This window comes from Nesoenas mayeri, assembly GCF_963082525.1.
Source record: "Nesoenas mayeri genome assembly, chromosome: 1".
Lineage (NCBI taxonomy): Eukaryota > Metazoa > Chordata > Aves > Columbiformes > Columbidae > Nesoenas > Nesoenas mayeri.
The window spans coordinates 143,199,157-143,222,411 of NC_137541.1; the positions used below are offsets into that span (position 1 = coordinate 143,199,157).

Here is a 23,255-nt window from a genome sequence, read left to right on the forward strand (position 1 = left end):
CTCACCCTTTTTATGACACTCATAATCTTCCTGATGCTCAAGACACAGCTTCTCTAGCTCCCTCCCATGTCAGACTCAGCAATGTTTGAACTATGATGGTTCCCGGCAGAGCCTTATCTCTTGCCTGGGGGTGTGGCAGGGCAGGTCCCAGACAGGAGCCTAGTAATGTTACCTGGGTCACCAACATGGGCTTCTGCACCAGCCTCCCTACATCCTATTTTATTTGGTTCATCTGCTGCGAGTCAAAAATTGCAGGGTCTTTTTGGTTTTTTTGTTTTTTTTTTTTTTAAATCTCTCATTATGCAATGCCTTTCTCGGCAAAAAAAGGATGCCCAGAAATGAGTGCGTTGTGATTTTACGTTTTTTTTTCTTTTTCTTCCCCTCAGGATCGCTATTTTGAGTGCGGTTGAGCCCAGCCACCGCTGCACAACCGCGCCAGGTCCGACCGGGAGTTTCTCCCGCCGGGGCCGGGTCCTTCAGCCGCGGCCCGCGCTCCCTTCCCAGAACGGCCCCGCGGTGCCGCAGCCCGGGCGCGGCTGCGGCCGCTGCAGGCGGCCGGGGCGATGGCTGAGCGGGCGGGGCGGGGCCGTGTCGGGGGCGGGGCGGCAGGCGGGGCGGCGGGGCCGATGGATATACAGCGAGACGCCTGCGGGCCGGGGGCGAGGCCGCCGCCTGGCCCCGGGGGACGGCGGGGGCTCTGGTGAGGGGACGCGGGGCCTGCGGCTGCGGTGCTTGGGGGGTCGGGGTTCTCGGGGGAAACTCTGCGGGGAGAAGCCGGGGCGGCGATGGGGAGGGGCGGCAGCGGGGCCGGGGCAATTGCCGGGAGGCCTGGCGGCTTCGGGTGGGGGGTGCCCGGGTGAAGTGAGGGCTGCCGGAGCGGGTGGGTGTCCTGCTCGGGTCCCCCGGCCCCACGCTGCATGCCTCGCTCGGGTTTTATCCCGGCGGCGGCGGAAGGTGGCCCCTGCCGGGGCAGGGGCTGCGGGCTGCGGGCGGCAGCCGATGCCGCTCCCCCGAGGGGTGGGAGGCGGAGGCCGGGTCGGGAGAGCGCGGTAAAAAGTAGCTTCAAGGGCAGCAAAATGCAGCTGTGCCATTTATATCGCCGGCAGCGGCACTTCCTACGTGTTTTTTATTCCCTCGTCCCTTGCTCGGGGATGCACGTTCCGTGGCTCATGGGGCGTTGTGGGATCCGGCTTGTTTTCCCGGGGCAGAGCTGCTGCTGCACGGAGCTCCTGCCAGTCATCTGTGCCGACCTCTGGATGTCAGCCTGCTGGGAGGGCTGCTGCCTCCCAGAGGGTGGTGGAGCACTGGAACAGGCTCCCCAGGGAGGTGTCACGGCCCCAAGCCTGACAGTGTTCAAGAAGCATTTGGATGACACCTGCAGACACATGGTGTGAATTTTGGGGTTGTCCTATGCAGGGACAGGAGTTGGACTCAATGATCCCTTTCAACTCAGGCCATTCTGTGATCCCGTGATCACAGGGAGCAAGGCTGAATTAGGAAAACCAGTAGCAAATCTGATTTTTCTGTGACTGCAGTCATGGGAACATCTGGCCTGGAAACCTTATGCCTCAATGAAATGGTTTTGCCATCACCAGAGTCAGTGGCTCATCTGCCTTAGTGATCTGTGTGACAGTTCCCTGAAGTAGTTGCACTGAGATGTGCTTTTATAACACAGCTGGCTTAGAGAACTATTGGGATAGAGAGCTGACAAAATTTAATGATTTAAAAAAAGCAATCAAGCAAAGCAATCCTGTAACTGAGCATGAGAGAACTTGAAGACTATTCATAAAAATGTCACTGAGCTTTTGTTTTTAAACCTTGGGCAAAATGAGGCATGTAATAATAGCGAGCATAGCTGAGAGGAATAATACTTAACAATAAATAGCAGAAAACTCAAAGGTACAGGGCTGAAGTTAAAAAAATTAAAATACTTTTAAAAAAATCCCCGGATTATTGTAGAAACAAGATCAATTTTATGGGTAAGGAATCTTAACTGCCATGTCATTTTGTGTCACTGCAAGCAAACCAATAGTGTATGAGATTTTATTTTAAAATAGTTGTGTGTGTTTATATATATATATATACTTTTATATATATATATATATACTTATATATATACTTATATATATACACATTATTTCTTTTCCTGTGTTGTTTCCAAGGTTATTTTATTGGCCTTTTGCATGGATGGCTTCAGAGAATGCTCCAAGAACAGGGTAAGAAGCTAAGGCTTTTTGGCATAGTTATGTGCTTCTGTTATATAAAACATGAGCTAGATCAGTTACCTGTGAATGATTGATCTAGAAGTGTGTTAAGGCCCTTAGTATAAAGAAAGCTCTAAGCCTGTATATTTGATTTTTTTTTTTTTTTTTTTTAGAACATGTGATGTTTACAGAAATACTGAAAATTTTGATCAAAAACATTTGAACAAAAATACCTGAAAGTAGCCTCTGTGGCTTCCTTAGGTGTATGAAATTACATTTTTACATTCTATTAATTTTCAGTGTCTTGTGCTTTTCAGTGATTTGAAGAGAATTTTCAGCAACAAAATTGGGAATTACCTTTTTCTCTACTGTATTTGTTTCTGTTCCTCAAATGGTCGTATCTGGCCTTAAATTAGCATTTCAGTGTATTTAGGTATATTCAGTGTCAGTTGTTGTTTAAAACCCAAGCTGATATTTTATACACTTTTAATACTTCATATTAGTGCAGTATTCCAACAAAGCTGCGTTTTTGTTGCATTTTGTCAGTTTGATACTTTTACTTTAAAGAATGTCTTGCTCTTTCAGTGCTTGTTCATGAGTCAGAAATACAATCTCTGTAATGCTCAGCAAAGCATTTGAAGTTATAATCCCTATAAACCTTGTAAAGCAATTTCATGTGTGGTCTATTTTGAGACTGTCCTGGTTATACCAGTAATATATTTCAGTTTTCTAGTCTATGTTCATTTAGTGAATGATTTAGTTAGTTAATTTTGATATTTAATATATCATTGTTTGATTTAAATTTCCACAGTATTCTTCATATAGTCTTAATAAAGAGTATAACTCCTGAGTTATACTATTTATAGAAAGTTATACAAAGTTTATCTAATCATTTGATTGTGTTGTTTCACTTGGTGGATGGCTGTATGAGTAACACTGCTTTGAGAATATTAGGTTTGAAGAGACTAGTGTCTTTTGACTGTCTCTCCTTGCCATCTGTTGTCTGTTTCCAAGTTTAGAGCTTCTCCTTCTGCAAGAATGGTACCTTTTTGCTTGCAAAATGACTGCCTCAAAAAAAGAAGAAAGATACAAGGTCCTACTGAACGAGCACTGAACTGTGAAAACTGTTTATCAATGGTTTTTAAGTCTCTGGGTTTTATGATGGATTAGCTATCAAAGAACCTCAAAGAAACATTATAATTCATGCAAGTTACATTTTATTAAAAACATTACTGTTATTATATTTTATTAAAAAAAAAATCGCAAACAACAAACCCAAAACCACACCTTGCATTCTTCCCAGAAGTTTACATTTTTTTACCATTAGACCTGCATAAGAGTACGTGATGTAAAAGGAATGATACAAAAACAAAGAAAGAAACAAACAAAAGCAAAACCAAAACCAAAACACAACAGAGAGGATGTAGTCTAGTGTTACAGAAGATTTCTGAAATTCGATTTGGGTGCACTCAACTCTGTTAGATATCTCCTGTTTAACTGATAAGTGTTGCAGATATTTTTTCCCCTCTCTGTAGCAGAAAACTGGAGAAAGTATCTTTTATCTTGCTTATCCAGACTTGCTTTAGATCTTCATCTTTAATAACAACTTATTGGAATTGATAATCAGGTAAATAAGGAGTTGTCTAAATCCACAAATTTCTATTTAAAGTCTTGGGCTCATCATGATGATAGTATGATCTAATGAATAAATAGTGTGGTTTGTTGTTTTGGATGCCAGAAAGAAATCCTGTGCTTTTTTTGTTTGTTTTTATATATATCAATTACAGGTGAGATTTGCTTTATGATGAGGTTTTGCCTTGACATGCTCAGGAGAATTAAGTAACATAATTGATAGTACTAGTAAAATGAATGCCACAGTAATCTGTCCTGACTTACAGTTCTGTTGTAATAGTTGCTGCCATGCAAAGTTCTGCCATTTAAAAGCTTTCAGTGTTAAACTCGACTTTACTTCTCATAATATTTTGGGGACTTAATATAATCTTTGTAAATGCATTTGCAGGAATGAAGTGGAAGTCGATTGAATTCTCTTGTGCACTACTGAGACGAAATGAGATTCGTGTTTGCGGCGAATGGAAGTCATGGCAGCATCTAACATGGGAGGGAAAGACGTGAACGGACAATGTGGCGTGACTCGTTCAGGTTGCAAATCTTCTGCCTGCTTATGGCAGTACTGGCTATTGTGGTACTAGTCCATAATTTTTTTCAGTTAGAGGTAAGTGAAACCTGTTTCTCCTCCAAGAGGGCTTGAGCAACATTATTCCCCGTTGAGTGTAAGGTTAGAATTGCGGCAGCAGGCTGCCCAGGGGGGTTGTGGAGTCTCCTTCTCTGGAGACATTCAAAACCCGCCTGGATATGTTTCTGTGCGACCTCATCTAGGTGTTCCTGCTCCAGCAGGGGAATTGGACTAGATGATCTTTTGAGGTCCCTTCCAATCCCAAACATACTGTGAAACTGTGAAGCATTTAGCTACAACTTGGAATCACAGAAAATTCGCATGGAAAGGGATGTCTGGAGGTATTTAATCCAACACCCTCCTCAAAGGGTTAACTTCAAAGTTAGCTTAGGTTGCACAGGGTGTTGTTGGGTTGAGTTTTGGCAGTCTTTGAGCATGATTGTGTTTCACAACCTGCCTGGGCAGCCTGTTGCAGGGCTGCCTCTCCCTGATAAGGAAGAATGTTTCTCTTGCATGTGGGTGGAAGTTGTCTCTTTCCTTTTAGTGTGTACTTGTGGCTCCAGTTGCTCTATAACTTCCCTTTAGGTAGTGAAAGACTACAGTTAGATCTCCTCTTGGTCATCTTCAGACTTTAAAAAAGAAAAAGTCTGTTTCCTTTAGCATCTCCTTTCAGTCATTTACTCCAGTCCCCTCATCATCGCTGGGGTTCTTAGCTGGTCTCTCCAGTTTGACTCTGATACAGGGTGCCCAAAACCCAGACACAGTGTTCTAGATATGGCTTTACCAAGGTCAAGTTGAGGGGAAATATCCCTTTGCTGGGTCAGCTGGTTGTGCTTTTGTTAATTCATTGCCACAGAGCTATGCTGTTGACACATGGTCAGTTTGCTGTCCACTGGTATCCCTGAGTCTTTCCCTGCAGAGCTGTTAGCTGGATAGTTGATCTTGAGCCTCTGCGAATGGAACTTTTCTTTGCCTTTTCCTTTTTCCTTCTGCTGTGTCAGACATTTTATATAAACACTTCAGTGCAGACCTAATTTCCAACCGTGTTTATCAATAACCACAAACTAAAGTCAAGAGAGAGAAAAGCACCAAGGTCCTGTTCCAGGGAGCCTTGGAGGGTGACCCTTCCCCTTGGCTGCCTGCCTGGCCAGACCATCCAGTGTGGCACCTGTTGGGTGAGAATAATAGTGCTTAGCCTAATACCTTGTTAAATTCTAGCTATCTTTTATGTATGTTAGCCAATCAGTAATTGCTTTATGCTTTTAAGTTGTGTGTATCCTGCTTGCAGAGTGGTTTTTTTTTTGGTGTTGGTTGGTTGTTTTTTTTGTTTTTGTTTTTTCTCCTGGCTCATGATGCCCAAATGAAATGATTCGAAAGAGGGGCTGTAAAATCCCCTCTTCCTCCCCAAGGCATATAGTTGCATTGAAAGAGGTTCAGACAAGGGCAAGGAAGCTCTTTGAGAGGTCTAAAATCACAAGTGGCACAGGATCAATAACAAAAGAATGAATGTTTGTTACCTATTCCAGGACTAGGGGAGACATTGAATAAAAACTGCAGATGCCGTATTCAAAGGAAGCAGGGCTGGGTTTTTATGGATAGCAGCAAAGCTGCCCAAGTAAGACTGTGTAGCTGCTAAAAGCATATATTCAAAAAGTCTGGATTAATTCATAGAGGGAAAAATCCATTAGGGGATACTAAATGGTAAAGGTGTCCACCTTGGTGTTTAATAAGTCTCTAAGCCATAAAGTGTTAGAAATTGGATCAAGTTTTCAGGAAGACATATCACAACATGTCTGGGCTGTATTCTTTTCCCAAACACTCACTCTTGGAAACTACTGGAAATCAAAACACTGTGTTTGATGGATCTTTGGCTTGTGTTAGCATGATTATTTCTGTGTAATGTAGAAGGTAGCTTTTTTATTATTGTCTCTTTCTATGTTCTTTTTGTCCTTGGATGTTGGATGAAGAAGTTTTGATATTTTGAATCTTAGACTATATATATATTTTTTTTTTTATTATTTTTTTTTTTTAAAATTCTTTTTCTTAGAGAAAAGGCCTCTGACAGAACTTTGAGAGTGAAATGAAAAATGCAGTATGGGTGTTCACTCTGTGCTTTTCCTTGCCACTATTCATTTTAAGTATCTATGTGGCTCTGTTGACCTTTATGTATCCGATATTCTAATCTCAGTTAGGTATTGTCTTGCTGCTAAATCTTTATGCTGTAACATGCAACTCTAACCTCTTTTGTTGCAACTTTTCCGAATGGACCTGCTCTGGCATCTGTCTCTAGTTTAGCTTTCCAGGCAGTCTAGTATAGGTATCTGCACTGATTCTTTTCAGTCAGAGATCAAAGCCACAAAAAGTCTTAGAAAGCTTTCACAGAATATCTGTAACCAAATCTGTTTAAGCTCTGGAAACAGGGTTTATTGTTGGTTACTGTTGAAAACACATTTGTAAATGCATCAGATATGTGTTTCATCCCCAAATCATCTAATCTAGCTGGCTAAAGCTACAGAGCTAAGGCAATTATCAGCTAGCCCCCAGCTAGCTTCCCTGCTTTTTGTCTGTAGGATTTTAAACTTTTTCACGTTGGAATCTTCTCTCTTGAATTCTTAAGCTACTAATGATGCTCTCCCAACAGTCCTACTCATGTCAGAATTTTACTTTTCTTACCTTGCGTTTAAAAATAATAAATCAAGCTGTCCACAAAACAATTTGATAGCCTGCTTACTGTTTAATTTACTTTTTTATATGCAGTAACTCCACCCTTGAGGTCCACAGCTGACCACTGTGTTATAGTACCAGAAGAAATGTGGGGGTTTTGGTGTTTTTTGTTTTTGCAAACACAGCCAGACAGATAAAATGTTAAATAATTTCTCATAAAGTATCAGGTTGTTGCTGAAGAGCAACATCATGCCTCTAGGATACAGGGCAGTTTGTCTATTTGTACCAGTTGCCTTTAGAGTGACAGAACCACTACAGGTTTGATTGTGAGCATTCTTTTATCTAAAAGTACTTAGAAAAGAGAGTTGTATTGGGAGAGGGGAGGTTTCTTGGAGGGATGAGGGTTGTGTGGAATCAAACAGCTGAAACTGAACAAAAGAACTATGTAACATTTTTAAAATTTTTGCTGTTAAATTGCAGGTGCCTACAAAAGATGACTGTATCATCTTGATCAGATTATTGCTGGAACATTTGTCTGTCAGGTGATGGCTTTTTAGGATGGGCGTTCACATTTAGAGTAATTTAGCACCCACTCAGTGCTGTGAGACAGGAAAGACAGTGAACTAATCTCATGCCTGTCTTAGACAACAAATAGGAATAGAGTACTCAGAGTATAAAGTTACTGAAAATAAGGTGACTGACCTTTCAGTAATTGGTATGTATTCAGTTTCAAATATTGTCTGCTACATAAATTACGACTCTCTTGGGCAAACTGCAGCTTTTCCCCCGCTCCCCATGCCTGTCACCCAGGAGTCTCCTGTGATCTTTCCTGCTCTAATGTTAGTGACATATGCAGGTTTGCAGCAGTTATTCTGACTATACTCGGCTAAGCTAAGAGTTACAGCTGGTATAAGATACTGGGATTCGGGATGGAGTTCCACCTTCTCGGCAGCAATTGAAACACCCCACAAATTTTATCAGCCACCAGTATTATCACATTTAGCAGAGTACAAGTGTTCATTGCAGATCTAACCAAGCACCCTGTGACCCTTCTAGAATGTTTTTGAGAGTGTAATTGCCTGGGTGGGACTTTATGTTATATCTAATTTTTGCTTAGTTGGCAGTGAGAATGCTAAAAGCTGAGTAGTTGAGCTGAAACATTCATTACTTCTCCAGAAAATACATCTTCCTTTTTTTATTTTTTTTTCCTTTTTATGACATCTTTAATGCACCAGGAACAGCTTGTGGATTTGTTTGTGCTTAATTAACATTGTAATCCATTCTGTCCTGCTTGTGTTACTTGGCAAACATCCATTAAATTATTTCATGATCACATTTGGGTTCTGGTTAACTTCAGAAAGAAGCAAATAAAAAATCCCTCCCCCCCCTCCCCCCGCAACAAACAAACCAACCAACCAACCCAAATTGAAAACAAACAAGAAACCCAAACAAACCATCCTCCCCCAAAATAAAAAGAAAAGCAGCAACAAACCAAAAAAACAAACCCAACAAACTAACATTCCGCCCCCTACACCATTGGAATTGCATTTGAAACCAAGACCTCCTCAATGGAGTATATATGGAAAAAAACAAAGCAAGGGTTATTCAATGTGGAGATTCCATTAGAAACAAAAGGAATCTGTGTCATAAGATAGAGAAAAAGGACTCTTGAGAAATATTGAGAAATGCTCTTTATCTGCCTTACTTAAAGTAAGTTTATTTTGGCTGCTAACTAGAATAGAGAGCCCACAGTACTGCATGGGCTCTCTGTGACTTGGCATACAGGAGCCGAAGAGATGTGGAAATGCCAGTGAAAGAGAGGACAGGGAATGGAGTGGGGACAGGCTGAACTGTTAAACCTGCCTCAGGGCAAGCAATAGGGTTGGGAGAGCTTGAACACTTGTTTAGAGTTGGGCCTGGGAAACACTTGAGAAAGGAAGATGGTTTGGAAAGCTTTCTTGTTCCAGTCAAGGATCTTTGATTTATTAATTGACTCTGAAGCTTTCCCTGCCTTAACTGGGAAATGGAATCTCTGCAATAATTTCTCATGTGAATAGCATACATGATGTAGTTTACTTTCATATGCAAGCTTATAATTATGTAGTAATGCACAGTCCTGTTTGGGCTTGAGAGAGGGTAGTAAAGATGAGCGAGGACACTACAGAAAGAATGGTCCTTCAGAATGTTGAAGAATCTCTGTTTTTACCTTCATAGAGATTTTTAAAATTCTCCTTGAAGACTGACTGAGGAAATATTTGTGGTATGATATGTTCTGCTTAATGGGTCATAACCTGGAGATGCTGAAGTGACAGTGCTTGTCTGGGACCTCAGCTTGCATACAAGTGAAGAGCTTTGCCCTGTGCTTTGCTAAGAAGGCTGCCTAGGTGGAGTGCTTTAGAGACCTGGAACTGTGCTCTGCTCTGTTTTCTGAATGTGTGAGTTGTTTGGCTTGGTGTTCCCTGTACCATTTCCCACTGGAAGATATAGGTAGACCCCTGGAAAGGCTTCAAAAAGGGCAGCTAGGCCATAAATGACATCTAAATGTCTGAGAGAAACACTGGGTTAAAAACACAAAATAAATTTATAAAAGGTTAAGAAGGCAGAAGACATTTCTAGAAGGTTAAAAATAGTGGTTTTTAAGGTTTTCTTAGATGGTCATCTCTCTTTTTCATTTGAAAGGATTTTTTTCCATGGCCAGCCATGCGTGTATGCAAGAATTGAAGTAGAACTGTGCCTGAGATTCATTCTCAGCTTTGCCTGAAATGTACTGTATTAAGAAAAGTAATGTGCAGTCGTATGTTTGCATTTTTGCCTGCTGTGATGGAAAATAAAAATAATTATGAATTATCCCAGATGGCCTTCAGGAAAATTTGTGAAATTCTGGGTGGAAATGTAAAACAGAAGCAAAAGCTTCTATTGAGGTAATAGTATTTTGTATACACATGAGTACCTGCCAGTTTACATTTTATAGTTAAAATGTAACAATGTATACTTTCAGATTTTATAGTTAATATGGGTATCAAACAGAGAAGATTTTTTTGTATCTATCCTACATCCAAGTGTGTTCATTATCCTCTTACTCTTAAGCTGATCAAAACCAACTTATTATGTAACAGGCTTCAAAAGCCTGTGTGTTTCTATTGCTTGTTACGTTTATCTTTCTTCTAAAAAAGTATGCTGAATCTCTGTATTCTTCAAATGGATTTAATATACTGGCAAATTTAAATGAAATCTAGTGGGGCAAAACCTACGTGGTATGAACATGTACTCTAGGTGATATTTCAATGGACTAAGAAATGTTTGTAACAATTAATAAGGGTTTAATATAAGTGCTTGGAATTTTAGTACATTACTGAGCAGTTAATTATGGAGGAAGTAAATGGAAAACACTAGGATACTGGTAAGTATAATGATGTTCTTAAAAACTTCAAATAGTGTAGTTTTAATTTTTTAGTGATCTTTCAAATCTAAACTAACATATTTTCTGATGCCATGTGAATAGCATGTTGTATAATTTTAATCTTTACTTGAAAAATTATTTGTTGTATTTTGCTTGTCTGTGAAATACAATTATGGACAAGGTCTACTATATATACCTGATAATTAAGTACTCATTAACTACTGCTTTTTTTTTGCATAATTGAGATGTAAGTTTGGATTTGCTGATTAGAAACTTCACAGGTAGTTCTGGAGTCAGACTGTGCTATTTTTAAAGTTTCCCTAATGCAACCCTGCAAAATTGTGTGATACCATGAATAAGACGGTATCTGTAGTAATTTGCATAAAAATACCATTTTGGACACTGTTCTCAAGTTACAGCAGAAGACACTCTTAATCAAGCATTATATTTAACTATTTTAGATTTTAAACTCTTGTGTGGATTAGGGAATTCTCTAGTTGTGTTTCATTTGGCTCTAGAAGAAGCTCTACCTAGATTTTAAAATCTTAAACAATTTTTTTTTTCATGTTTACTCCTAGCCTGTTCTATACTATTTTACTTGCCACCAGTTCATTAATTCATTGCCCCTGAAGCATTCCTTTATTTTCTTCCATTTCTTTCAATCTATACATTATAGGGAAACTAACATTTCAGATAATTAGTTAAGAAGCAATGTGAGTGGGACCAGATAAATGATTGCAGCTGCTAATGCAAGTGCAGGGACTGCATCAGATTTACCTGCAGCGTAATGTCTCAGTTAAGCCCTGTTTTCTTGCAGTATGTTGGACAGCTATTAGACCTCATTATGCTCAAAGACTAAGATGTTACTATGGTAAGAAAATGAAATATGAGTTACAATTTACTATTTAATCATATGACATTTTGTGATTTTTTCCACAGTGCTGATATATACACTGGTAGCCAAAATACTGCCAGAGAAAATATTTGTCTTTGCCAGAGCAGGGTAACTGCAGGTTGCCCACCTGTTTCATTAGAAAGCCAATGGTCAAAGCTATAGATTTTTCTCTTCTAGTAAAGGTGCTCCGTTTGGTCAGCTTCAAAGTAAAGCCCAGTTCTTGGGATAATTTCCTGACAAAGCATCTGTTATTCATAGTGTTTCATTTAACAGCACAATTTCAGGTAATTTTTTTTTCTCCCCAGCACCTGGATGATGATGCAGTTTCAGGATCAAATTGGATAACAGAAAACAATGTCCAGCATTCTCTCTCACAGACAACCAAAACTACCAGGAAGCCTTACTGTGGATATAAGCAGCAGGTTTTGTCCAAAAGAGAACAAGCAGAACAGGAATCATTGCTTGCTGCAATACAGTGGCCAAAACCCCCTGATGGCAAAATTGCCTTTATGCAGAGCACTGATCCTGCACATAGTGACTTTGTGATTGTGAAACCCAGAGGGTTCTTCAAGGTGGATGATCAGCTGGAGGTGCTTGTTCGTATGAAGGATTTCCAAGGAAAACCCAAGAAGTATGGTGGAGACTATCTACAGGCACGAATTCACTCGCCTCTGCTGAAAGCGGGAGCAACAGGAAAAATTGTAGATTGCCATGATGGCCTTTACAAAGTCTTCTTTACCTTGCTTTGGCCAGGAGAGGTCAAAGTTTCTGTGTCACTTGTCCATCCGAGTGAAGCGATCCAAGTCCTCCTGCGTTTACGAGAAGAAAGGCCAGACAGGGTCTATTTCAAAAGCTCGTTCAAGTCTGGGAGATATTCGGAGACCACCGAGTGCAATGTTTGTTTGCCTGGAGAACTACCGGTCTGTAACTTCACAGATCTCTACACGGGTGAGCCATGGTTCTGTTATAAGCCCCGAAAACTGTCCTGTGCCAGCCGAATCAGCCATGCTAAGGGTGGGTATCAAAAAGGTCTTCTGACACAAGGAGAAAGCCTCTTTTTCCAAAGGTATGTATGTTGTTGAATTTATATACACCCTAAGCCCAGTGATATTTTTTTTTTTTTTTAGGACAAACTTTAGGTTATTGTTGAAATGTGACAGGTTACTTTAGAAGTACTGTGTATCTACAGGAACAGGTGTGTGGTGTGAGGTGCTGAATATTCTCTTCCTCTCCATTCAGCCATGCAAGAACACAGTAATCTTAAGCTAAAGAAACTTGCAGTGTAACTCTCTATGTTTTGAATTCAGCCCTGGTGCACCTGCTAAACTTCACAAGAACATGTTGTCTAAATCTGGTGGTGGTTTGGGGGACTGTTTCCTTATTTTTTGTTTCCACACCTACACTTGCAAAATCAGTAACAATGCTGTGAGATGTATTTTTGGCCAAGTCTGAGCTACCTAAAATGGTCCAGGCTCTGGGCTTATTTTTACACAAAATAGCAGTTGCTTTTATCCTCAACCAAGGCCATCTTATGTGTAATGCAATGTGTTCTTTATTGCTTGGTATAACTTTCAGATCTTTGGAATAGTTTTAAGTCAGTCATGAAGAAAACACCTGATAGAACAAACTACTGAGAAGTACCTGTGTGGAAAGGATCTGTGCATGTTATATAAAGGGTCAAATTAAATTAGTTTCAGAGTCATATTTTTCTTCTGCATTCAGCATTTAAAACAAACCCCACCATCTCTTAGAGCATGGGTAGACATGATAGAACTGCTCCTGTATATACCTTCAGCTGAAATTAGACCAAGTCAGCTACTGTGTAGTGTCACAGTTGTAGATGTGAGCTACTACCTTGCTCTCCAAAACAGGTGTTGAAGCGTTTCAGCAGTACATCCACCTGAGGCTTAGATTGGGAAAGATTTTAGAGTAGCTCCAAATAGTTTTATTAAAAACATGTGTGTGCATGTTTGTAACTGAACACCAGAAATAAAAAAAAAACAAGCTGGACGGGGCTCTGAGCAACCTGATCTAGTTGAAGATGTACCTGCTCATTCCAGGGAGGTTGGACTAGATGACCTTTGAAGGTCCCTTCCAACCCAAACTATTCTATGATTCCATGTGGGATTATGAGGGCTGGCAGTGGTAACAGCCTCCACAGAGGCATTTGCTGTGGTAAACACCAATGGAGAGCTGGGACCTGCTGCTGCAACTCACCCTTTCAAGTGGTTTATGTCCTGGCAGTGGTGCATGTACCACAAATTGGGAACTCCCCATCTTTGTGGTAAATCCCCCAAAGCTGCTTGCAGATCTCTGGTAGCTTTATCTGGATTTGTGCCAGTAGATGCATAAAGGACATTTGTGTCATAGTGCTACGAAACTTTGAATTCTGACTCAGGACAGTGATAGTGGTCTCAAGGAAATTAAAACAGAATGAATTCAGCTATAGAAAGTAGAGTAAACGTGAAGTAAAAAATTCTTATTGTGAGTCCTATGTACTTATTTGAAGTGGGTTAAGAAAAAATGAGGTTAATATTGCTTTCAAATTTTACAGCCATACTATATTATTATTAATTTTTGTTCAAGTGATGTGAACATCAAAAGGCCAATACTCTCCAGTGGACCTGATTCAGTGATGGTAAAGCCCAAGGCATTTACAGGTAAAGTGAACTTTATAAGATTTGTGTTTGTAATTCATAATTAAATTTATTAAAAAAAATAAATACAAACCAACAGGCATGAAGTAATAATTGATTTGTTTGTTTACATAGCATGGAATGTAAATTAACTTTTAAATTTGTATTGAGAAGATGAAGGCTTTTGTGTGTCACAGTAAGTTCAGTATTAATAACAAAATTGTCTAAAATTCCATATATAAATAGTATTTTTAGCAAAAAAGTATTTTTTAAAAGTTTGTTCTCTTGCCAAAAGTGCCTTTTTTGTAGCATTTACTTAGAGATGTAAAATGTCTTGCAGTAACTGCTCACGAAACTCTCAAGTTAATATAGCAAAACCAGCTGTGTGGTGTTTCTTAATTTCTTTCGTAAGAATTTTGTCTAACAGAATTTGACAATTTGCATTTAAGTATTACTATGATTTTTGTTACCACAGGATGTAACAACCTGCAGTTGTGGATGAGAACCTAATTGTTCTGTACCCTGTCTAAAAGCAGAACTAAAAGACACTGCATACTAAGTTAAATTTAGAGGTTTTTTCTCTTTCATATCCATGTGCATGCTTTTTGTGCCCCTAAAAAGCCTGCATAAAATGCAATACACTAAACACTACTTCTTAATTGAAAAGTTTTCAGATGTTTTTTCCATAAGGTTGTAGGAGACTTTAAAGGTAGAGTTCCTGACCTGAGCAATAAAGTCGTAATAGAAAACAACCTACAGCATTTCTTGCTTTTAGTTTTGCTGTTCACTAAAAAACCAGAGCGCTACTATTAGGCCAGTAGCCATTTCCCTGCTTTCTTTCTCCTGATCCTTTAGATGACATATTTTTTGTTGCTTTTTTTAATCTTGGATATTTCCTCACAGAAACTGCTGCCAATTTGAAATTCGATTGTGTTGCCCTTCTTTCAGGAGTTACAGATGATCAAAGCCTGCCTGCATTTCCTGGGGATTAATGCTGGGTTAGAAAGGGTTGACAGGAGTAGTACAGTATTCCTCATGGAAATTCCTTCTAGGAAGAACAGTCTCTGAATAAATAAACTTAATAAATTAGTATGATTGTGAATGTATGGATTTTTCTGAAATACAAGCTTTTATTCTATTATTGGTTTGTAACTAGTCAGATTGGAGCTTTTACTCTCTTCTATAAAATCTCAAAGTAATGGCTTTCTGAATTCCGGAGCAGAACTGGTATGATACTGTACACAGATTTGAAATGCTCATGTTAGGTTTAGTGTGAGGCACCAGAAAGTTATTCTAGTACCATTTATTTACATATGTCTGTAGCCTAAGAATCAATGTAAAAGGTAAAAAATTGAATTCTTTTTACATCAAAACTTAAGAAACAAATTAACTGAAGTTATGAATTCACATTATGAATTAGCCTTTAATTACATGACCACATGAAGGGATTTTTTTTTTTCATTTGCTTTGTTGGATTCCTGTTTCATACATATTGGATGAGTCAACATTACTAGTGTGGTTGGTTGGTTTGTTTGTTTGTTTGTTTTCTTCCTTCATTGTCCTTGTTGCCTGATGTAAACAATCATCAAAATAGAAAATTTTCTGATGGCTTTTTCTATGGTACTTGTAATTATAGGCTTTATGTTCCACAAACATAATAGTAGTTTGCTTTTTACAGTGTTCCTGTGAGGTCTAAGGAGGTTGACATCTACTAATGCAAGACAAAAAGACAAAAATGCCTATTAGGAATGGGTGTTATGGCCTGATTTTTTTGAGTGTTTAGATTTTGGCTAAACTGGTGTTATAATGAAGCATGTACCAGAGAATGCTTCTGGGCCCTAGAATTCCACTGCCTGTACTTTTACATAGTTAGAATGGTCCCTGGCATGGTTTTTGGCTGTGGCAATGCGTGCTTTCCCAAACAGCTGCAAGTTAGGACAGGGCAGTGATTGTTCTTAGCAGGTCGTCTCCGTGCCAAGGTGGGTAAAAGTGTTTAAACAGCTCGATGTGGCAGCTTCACACAGCTGGTGTTTGTGCCAGAGAACAGTTCTGTGCTTCTTCAGTTTAGGTGTCTGAGTACACAGGTGGTAAAGGAGGAACCTGCAACAATCTAATGGAAGTTCAATGCACTAGTATTATGCTGGATGCCAAGAGAAATATAGCAATGTTTGACTGACATAACCATGAGACTGCAGCCTTTCTTCCCATAATCTCTGTCTCTTGCTGCAATGTATTGCTCAACCTCTGCAGTTAAATGACTGCTCGACAGAACAGAGCTTCTCTGATATACTCTAGTTACTCCTCAGAGGGTGACCTGTCCCAGGCAGTGAAAATGGAAGGGGCTGGATGACAGAGAGAAAGTATGAAATCTGTGCAATTGGAGACTGTCATAATTCATACATTTGAAGGACACGGATAAAATTCTTGGTTGCAGCTTTAATTCTAGTATTTCCTGGTTTTGGAGTCCTTATGATCTAGCATGTGTGGTTGGAGCAGGAGTGTCAGTGTGCGTGTTCTTCTGTGGATGGATTTGTGTGTGCGTGTTGTGTGGGGTTTTGTTGTTGTTGTTGTTTTTTGTTTGTTTGTTTGTTTTTAAAGCAAATATGAGTAGGATCAGGTTGTCACCTTGGGGCTGTTGTCCTGTGCTGCAGGGACAGAGGCTGCTTCTGAAGAGCAGGCCCAGCTACAGTGGTTTTGCTGCTGGCAGGCTGGGCACTGGAGGAGAGCCATGCGCTTTGGCTCAGAGTGTTGCAGGGGTTGGCAGCTGAGGGATGATGGGGCCTCGGGGTTCTGGGATCCGACCCAGGCTGGAAGATGAAGGTGCTCTGCTGATCTTTCTGCCTGTGCTCCTCTGTACCTTTTGCAAGCATCCATGATTGAGCACTTCTAAATGTCAAAGATGTCAGATACTTACTAATTTTTACTTTCTCTTCAGAGATACCATTTAATTTAAATCAAATTAAACTATAATTGGTCAACCAACTCAGTCAGCAGTTGCAGGTTTTGCTGCAGAAATAGGGGATGAAATACTTGGGCTTACAGAAGCATGATGCATTGAACTTTTTGAGTATACGCAGTATATCATACTCTTCTGCTTTAAACTAGGGAAGACATTCATACATCACTGGCTATATGTCCATGAAGGTTATGGAAGCTAGTTTTGTTGTATGTTAATTTCAAAGAATTTTTCTCTTCCAGATTCAAGCAGTATGGACAGAGCTGAAGATCCCACAGTTTCCCCTTCTGGTTATTATTATGAAGACCAGTGGAGGTCCAGAACACAGTGGATCCATCATTTTAACAAGTCAGATGATATAACCAAGTGCTTACAAGGAAAAGTAATCCACTTGTTTGGAGACTCTACAATAAGACAGTGGTTTGAATATCTGACAGAATTTGTTCCAGGTTATTTTTTTTAAAATTGGTTTTGTCCTTAAAGACCTTTGCAAAGGTTTATATTTCACATCACAGGCACAGAGCTGATCTCACTGAATGACAGTGACAAAACAAAGGAAAAGATAAAACCTCAGCAGAAGTCCTGGCAGAAAAGCAGTTAGTCAAATGTTTGAGCAGACATTGGAAACATGTAAGCCTTGGAAACGGGGCCACAAGGTATCTGCAAAGTTGTCCTTGTAAAATGTTTCATCAATGAGGACTGCTGCCGTGGCTCTGAGTTAATGTGGCCACCTGTGGGGCACAGCAGAAGTCACTTAGGGTGCTTGCATAAAGCCTTGAAGCATCCTAGTCACACAAATGACTTTGGAATGAAGTAGCAAATGACTTCCATTACTGTTGATCTGGTTTGGGCCCTTTCTTGTATTTCTCTTATTTTAACTTAAATAACAGAAAATAACAGAATTTCAGTAGCCAAATAGATATTCCTCCCTAACCCTTAAAGCAGTTAAACTGTATCAGAACAAAGATTTTAAGACTTCTTAATGCCTACAAGTTGAAGTCATATTTAAATTTAATGGACTCTTAGAGTTGCCAGAAGGGTTCCCATGAATGCTGAATTCATAGGGCAACAATGACTGAAGGAGTCTATTCGGAAAATTTCTTGTTTGTGAGAGAGAGAAGAAAATAGTTTGGGAAACCTGAAAAGGGCATTGACAGCCTTGTGAAGTTGAAGTGTGCTGTCTTAAAAACTTCAACACCCATAAACCCCACTGAAATATGCAGCTAGCACATGTGTGATGCTCATCTTCTGTTTCATTTTAGAGTTCTTAGGATTAAGTTCAGATTTCCTAACCTGTTGCTACTTTTGCACTGTGGTTGTAGCATCTTGTTGATAGTTTTGGTCTCAGGCTGTCTTTCACTAATGCTTGCTCTTGGGTTTTCAGATCTAGTGGAATTTAACCTGGGGAGTCCTAAGAACGTGGGCCCTTTCATGTCTGTGGACCTGAAGCACAATATCCTACTGAAGTTCCGCTGTCACGGGCCACCCATTCGCTTTTCAACAGTCTTCAGCAGCGAACTGCGCTACATTGCCAATGAACTGAACGGCATCGTGGGTGGGCGAAACACGGTGATCGCCATAACTATATGGTCCCACTTCAGCACTTTCCCTGTGGAAGTGTACATCCAGCGGCTAAGGAACATTCGGAGATCAGTTATTCAACTGCTGGATCGCAGCCCCAAGACTTTAATCGTCATCAGAACCGCTAATGTTCAGGAGCTTGGGCCAGAAGTGAGCCTCTTTAACAGTGACTGGTATTCCTTTCAGCTCGACTCTATCATGAGGAAAATGTTCTCAGGAATTGCTGTGCACTTTGTGGATGCTTGGGAGATGTCTCTGGCTCATTACTTGCCACATAACTTGCACCCAAAAGAAGTCATTGTTAAGAATCAAATAGATGTATTTTTATCTTATGTGTGCCCTCTGCAAACTTAGCACAAGTGGTTATCCCTATGTTATCTTCCTCTATAGCTGCAGTTAAGTTGCTCTTTGTCAGAGCTATCAGATTATGCTGGGTGGTGTGGAAGAACTCTGGTTATTGTACCTGCATACAGTATAAGTGGGGTGGCCTTAACTCTGGGTAGCTGTGAAGTGTGGTAAAGAGGAGCTGACTGTTCAGGCCATATCTTCCTACAGGGTTGATTCCTTTCAACCTTATCATTCATATCTGAGATTATTAGAGAGTACCTTAAATTAAATTGACAGATTTCAGTAAGAAATTATGTGGGTTATTAGCTTTACTATTTGTCTGCACTGTGTGTGTGTAATTTAATCCATACAGCACCAATTCTGCTGCTCAGAACTGTGTATGAAACCTGGGAAAGATTTTTGGGAGCAGTCTTTCTTTCAGCATTCCAGAGTTTGAGGGAGATCCCCTCCAGCTGTATGTCAGAGAAGCACAGTGTCTGTTCTTATTTCGAAGTCCTAATTAGAAATATGAAGGGGGTGTACCAAAATCACTAATATCAAGCAAGGAAGCACAATCAAAATATCTATAGCATTAAGTCATCAAGAATTTGCTGAAATTTATTAGAGTACACTAGGTAGGCATCCTTGGTGTTTACAGATAGCTGCTAAATAATGCAAATAGAGAGCATTTTAGTTTGGTTTCCTGTACTACTGAATATCTTTGAGCTTTGATACATTGTCTGCTTCTTGTTTTATCTGTCATGCAGAAATGTGTATATTATGACCTCAGTGAAGACACTGTCTCAGGCAGCTTCTGCAAGTTTAAGTTGCAGGCTTGCCTACTTTAAGCTTGAAATAACTAATGAAAGGGTTTCCATTAGATAAAGCTATTCCGTTATGCTCCTGCAAAGCTGAGCTTCTGAGAACTACTCTTGTACATCATTCGTACGTTGCATCTGTACAGAGAAACCAAGTGACCTGGATGTGCCTGATGATGTTTGGCAATGGGTAACAGTGACTGGCACATACCAGTCTCAGGGACTTGCGATGATGCCACTTCTGTGTTTGGCAGTTTTATCACTTATTCATGAGCTTTGCTGCTGCCAATATAAAAATGTCAAAAAATTCACACCCAAAAGCCAAAGGCACACAGGGTTACCCTCTCGTGCAGGTACTTGGTATGTGTTTGTGGTTTTGCTTGTGTGAAAGCTGGTGGCTCTTGGGCCTCTTGGTGTGGTGTTTTCTGCTGCTAATTTGATGGAGCCTGTCTATATTTTAAGTAGTGGCACTCTGAAAACAAAGTTTTGATTAAATTCAGCCCCCAAATTAAACAGGAGAGAAGCATTCTGTGTTGTCTTAAATAAATATGTCTCACTCAGGCCAACAGTGTAGTCTTTACCAGTGGCTTTACTGAGAAATGTGTCAAAACAGGAGTGGAGTGCTTCTGAAGCAGCTCGTCATGCTTAAGGACAACATGGAAGTTGAGACTTTGAGTAAACTGAGAAGATTAAAAATTAGTAAGGCAAACTGGCAGGTTGCACAGCATGGAATAATGGAAATGTCTTAATATTAGAGATGTTTTACACTTTGCCAGGTTTGCTGCTATGTTAGGAAGATTGTGCTCTTATTGCTGGAGCCCCAAGAGGGCTAATGCTACTAGCTACAGAAACAGTAGTTTTTGTTTTGTTCATTTTAAAAGACAACTGTGAAGTGTTTTAAAAACAAATGCTAATGCTTTTAGCACGTAAAAGTTGGCAGTAGCATCCATTTATAAACTTTCTGACTTTAAAGTGTTTAAAAATGACTGGGGGAGTCATGTACACTGAAATAGCATTTATTCTTAGCTTTTCAAATGAGAATTAAGGAAGTCCGATTTGCCAGTTCCTACTGACAACAGCCTCACATAGTATCTGCCCATACATTAGCTCTAGGTTACTATTTCTTACTTAATATGTGAATGGCAATTTATCCTCTGCTAAAAAGAGACCACACCAATTCAGGTGTGGGAAGGTAAACCACCGCAATGCAAAATGACCTTTCATCTTTTCCAAGTGTGTTTTTTAAAATAGGTAGAGTATAAGGCTTTCATCCTGAATAACAAATCTATCCAAATAATGTTAATGAAAATAAGACTTCAAACTTTTACCTTGAAGGAAACTACTTAATTGGTGGACTAACAATTTGGTTTTCTCACAAAGCCATATCATGTGTGAAAGTGTTGTGGCAGCATGTTTCTTCTCCGAATGTTGTAGCTCTCACCAAGGCTCTTCAACAGCAATTTTAAATCACTGTTAGCTGTCAAGAAGAGATAGAGAAGAATATATTTTTTGAATGTTTTGACAATTGAAGGAAAGAGAACAGGATTGCTACTAGCAAAGATGCCTAATCACGTTCTGGTAGAATCTCTCCCTTATAAATTAGTTCAGTTAATATTTTTTAATAACAGATGAATTAACTTTTAGGTAATGAGGGAAATTGCCAGTTTATTTGGAATGAGGATCAATATTTTATTTCTTTGCACTCTGGTAGAGACAGGGAGGAGAAAAGGGGAAACGGAGGGTTTACTCATGTTTTAAGATGAGGACTGACGACAACTATGCTTATATATGTCATTCAGTTGAACTATGGATGATTTTTCATTTCTATTCTCATCTTGTTACTAGTTGTGTATGTGCTGTATATGGAAACATAGAAGCAATAAAATATTTTTAAATCAGTTTCTCTAAACCTTTAAGCTTCTAAATGGATTTTAATGGGGACTTAGGTTAAGAAGTTGGTTGTTTTTCAAGTTACTTCATGTAAAACAGGATTGGAAAGGAATTTCTCAGTTGTCAGTTAAGTGTCTTCCTGTACATCTAAAAATTTGTTTCAAAAGATTTTTCGAAGCCCATTTCCCATTATTTTCACTTGAAGGGAAGAAATTGTATTATTTTTGATATTTTCATTCTTGTCCTGAGCCTGTTGATTATTAACTTTTAAATACAGAGTTTTTTTTTTCCCTTTTTAATTTATGCAAAATCCAGCTCACTGAAATCTCAGTGAAAAAGACTGTATTTTTATGGTATTTGTTAGAAGATTTCTGAGCAATTTATTTATAAGACAAGTAAACTCCATTTTATAGATTAGACGTGCATGGTAATATTCTGCACCTGGTTATTTTGAGAATCCTGTTTCATATATTTATTATGTTAGACTTATTTCTTCATTCTAGAAATCTAATAAAAACATTAGTTGAATTGTCAATGAAACTAGAGGACAAAAAGCAGAGCTTTCCCTTTGTTTTCAAGTCTTCAGTTGCTTCTTATTTCATCTGCTATGCAGTGCTATGGCAGCTCTGCTTTACGAAATTCAAATTATCATTTTTCATTATTTTACTTGTTACAGGTAAGTGTTTAAAAATGGGAGCTTTTCTTGATAGAAAGGTCAGTATGACTTTTTATGTACTATAGGTGACAATTCCATGTGTATGTGGAAAAGAAAAAAGGAAGATTTGAAGCTATCTCCTGGGAATGGTGACAGTATTGGGGCTTTGCTTAGTTTTTATTGCAGCAGTGTGGGTTAAAACATTGTTCCACTCATGACAGCTTAAGTAACAGCAAAAAACTTCAATCACAAATGCAAATTTAATGTATAAAGCATTTACTTGTTAAGCCCAGATCACTTCATGCTTAATTTCTACTAGTATATATTCAGAGTGTTTGGAAGACTCTTGTTTCCTGTTGGGAGCAGCAAAGGGCTCTATATCTGTGTGTTAGAAAAATAACTTGTTTTCAAAGGTATTTTTTCTGTTATATGTATATTATTGAAATGATTACAAAACGAAGAAGGCTCTAATGTGTTTTACTTCCTGCTGTGATCAGGAAGACCATTTGAATGACCAAAAAGCTCAAAGAATAAAAAGTTCCTGATAAAGAAGGTAAATTTACTTAAGCTGTTCAATCCGATTTAGCCTGAGTTTATCTTTTTTTTGCTGTAACCCCACATACTTAGTTTTTATAGTTGCATAGTAGTTCCCTTAGTTTTACCTGTTACATTGTTGTGTTTTGTGTTGATTTGAAGTTTCACACTATGGCTTATAGATAAAAATAATTTCAAAAAGTGATTTTTAAGTGTCTCCCCCTGCCCCCCCAATAATGTGTAGTTGGAGGGGAGTGATCTGTGCAACCAGCACAAGCCTAGCACTAGCCCTAGAGCTGCAGCACACTGATGTTCCCTGTTGTCAGTGTATCAGGCCTGGCACATAATAAAAGCTTGTACATAATCTGGGCTTCCTCCTGTGAGGGCTTTTGCAACCCACCTGGCCAACAGGATATCCTTAAACCACTTCTTTTAAAAAAGCAGCGTGAAGAGCAGAGGAGATGCCACGTGGTCATTGCTTCTCTAGCTTGGAAGCAGTTT

The 23,255-nt window shown here is 39.4% G+C and overlaps 1 protein-coding gene across 1 annotated transcript; it reads left to right on the plus strand.

Annotated features, from left to right (window-relative positions):
* The first annotated feature begins 178 nt into the window (after positions 1–178).
* On the plus strand, positions 179–21,573 carry NXPE3 (neurexophilin and PC-esterase domain family member 3). Its single transcript, XM_080340963.1, has 7 exons — positions 179–700; positions 2,163–2,216; positions 4,225–4,437; positions 11,663–12,423; positions 13,944–14,017; positions 17,192–17,398; positions 18,334–21,573. The coding sequence occupies exons 3-7, from the start codon at positions 4,345–4,347 to the stop codon at positions 18,882–18,884; spliced, it is 1,686 nt and encodes a 561-aa protein (XP_080197089.1). The 5' UTR covers positions 179–700; positions 2,163–2,216; positions 4,225–4,344; the 3' UTR covers positions 18,885–21,573.
* Positions 21,574–23,255: the final 1,682 nt, after the last annotated feature.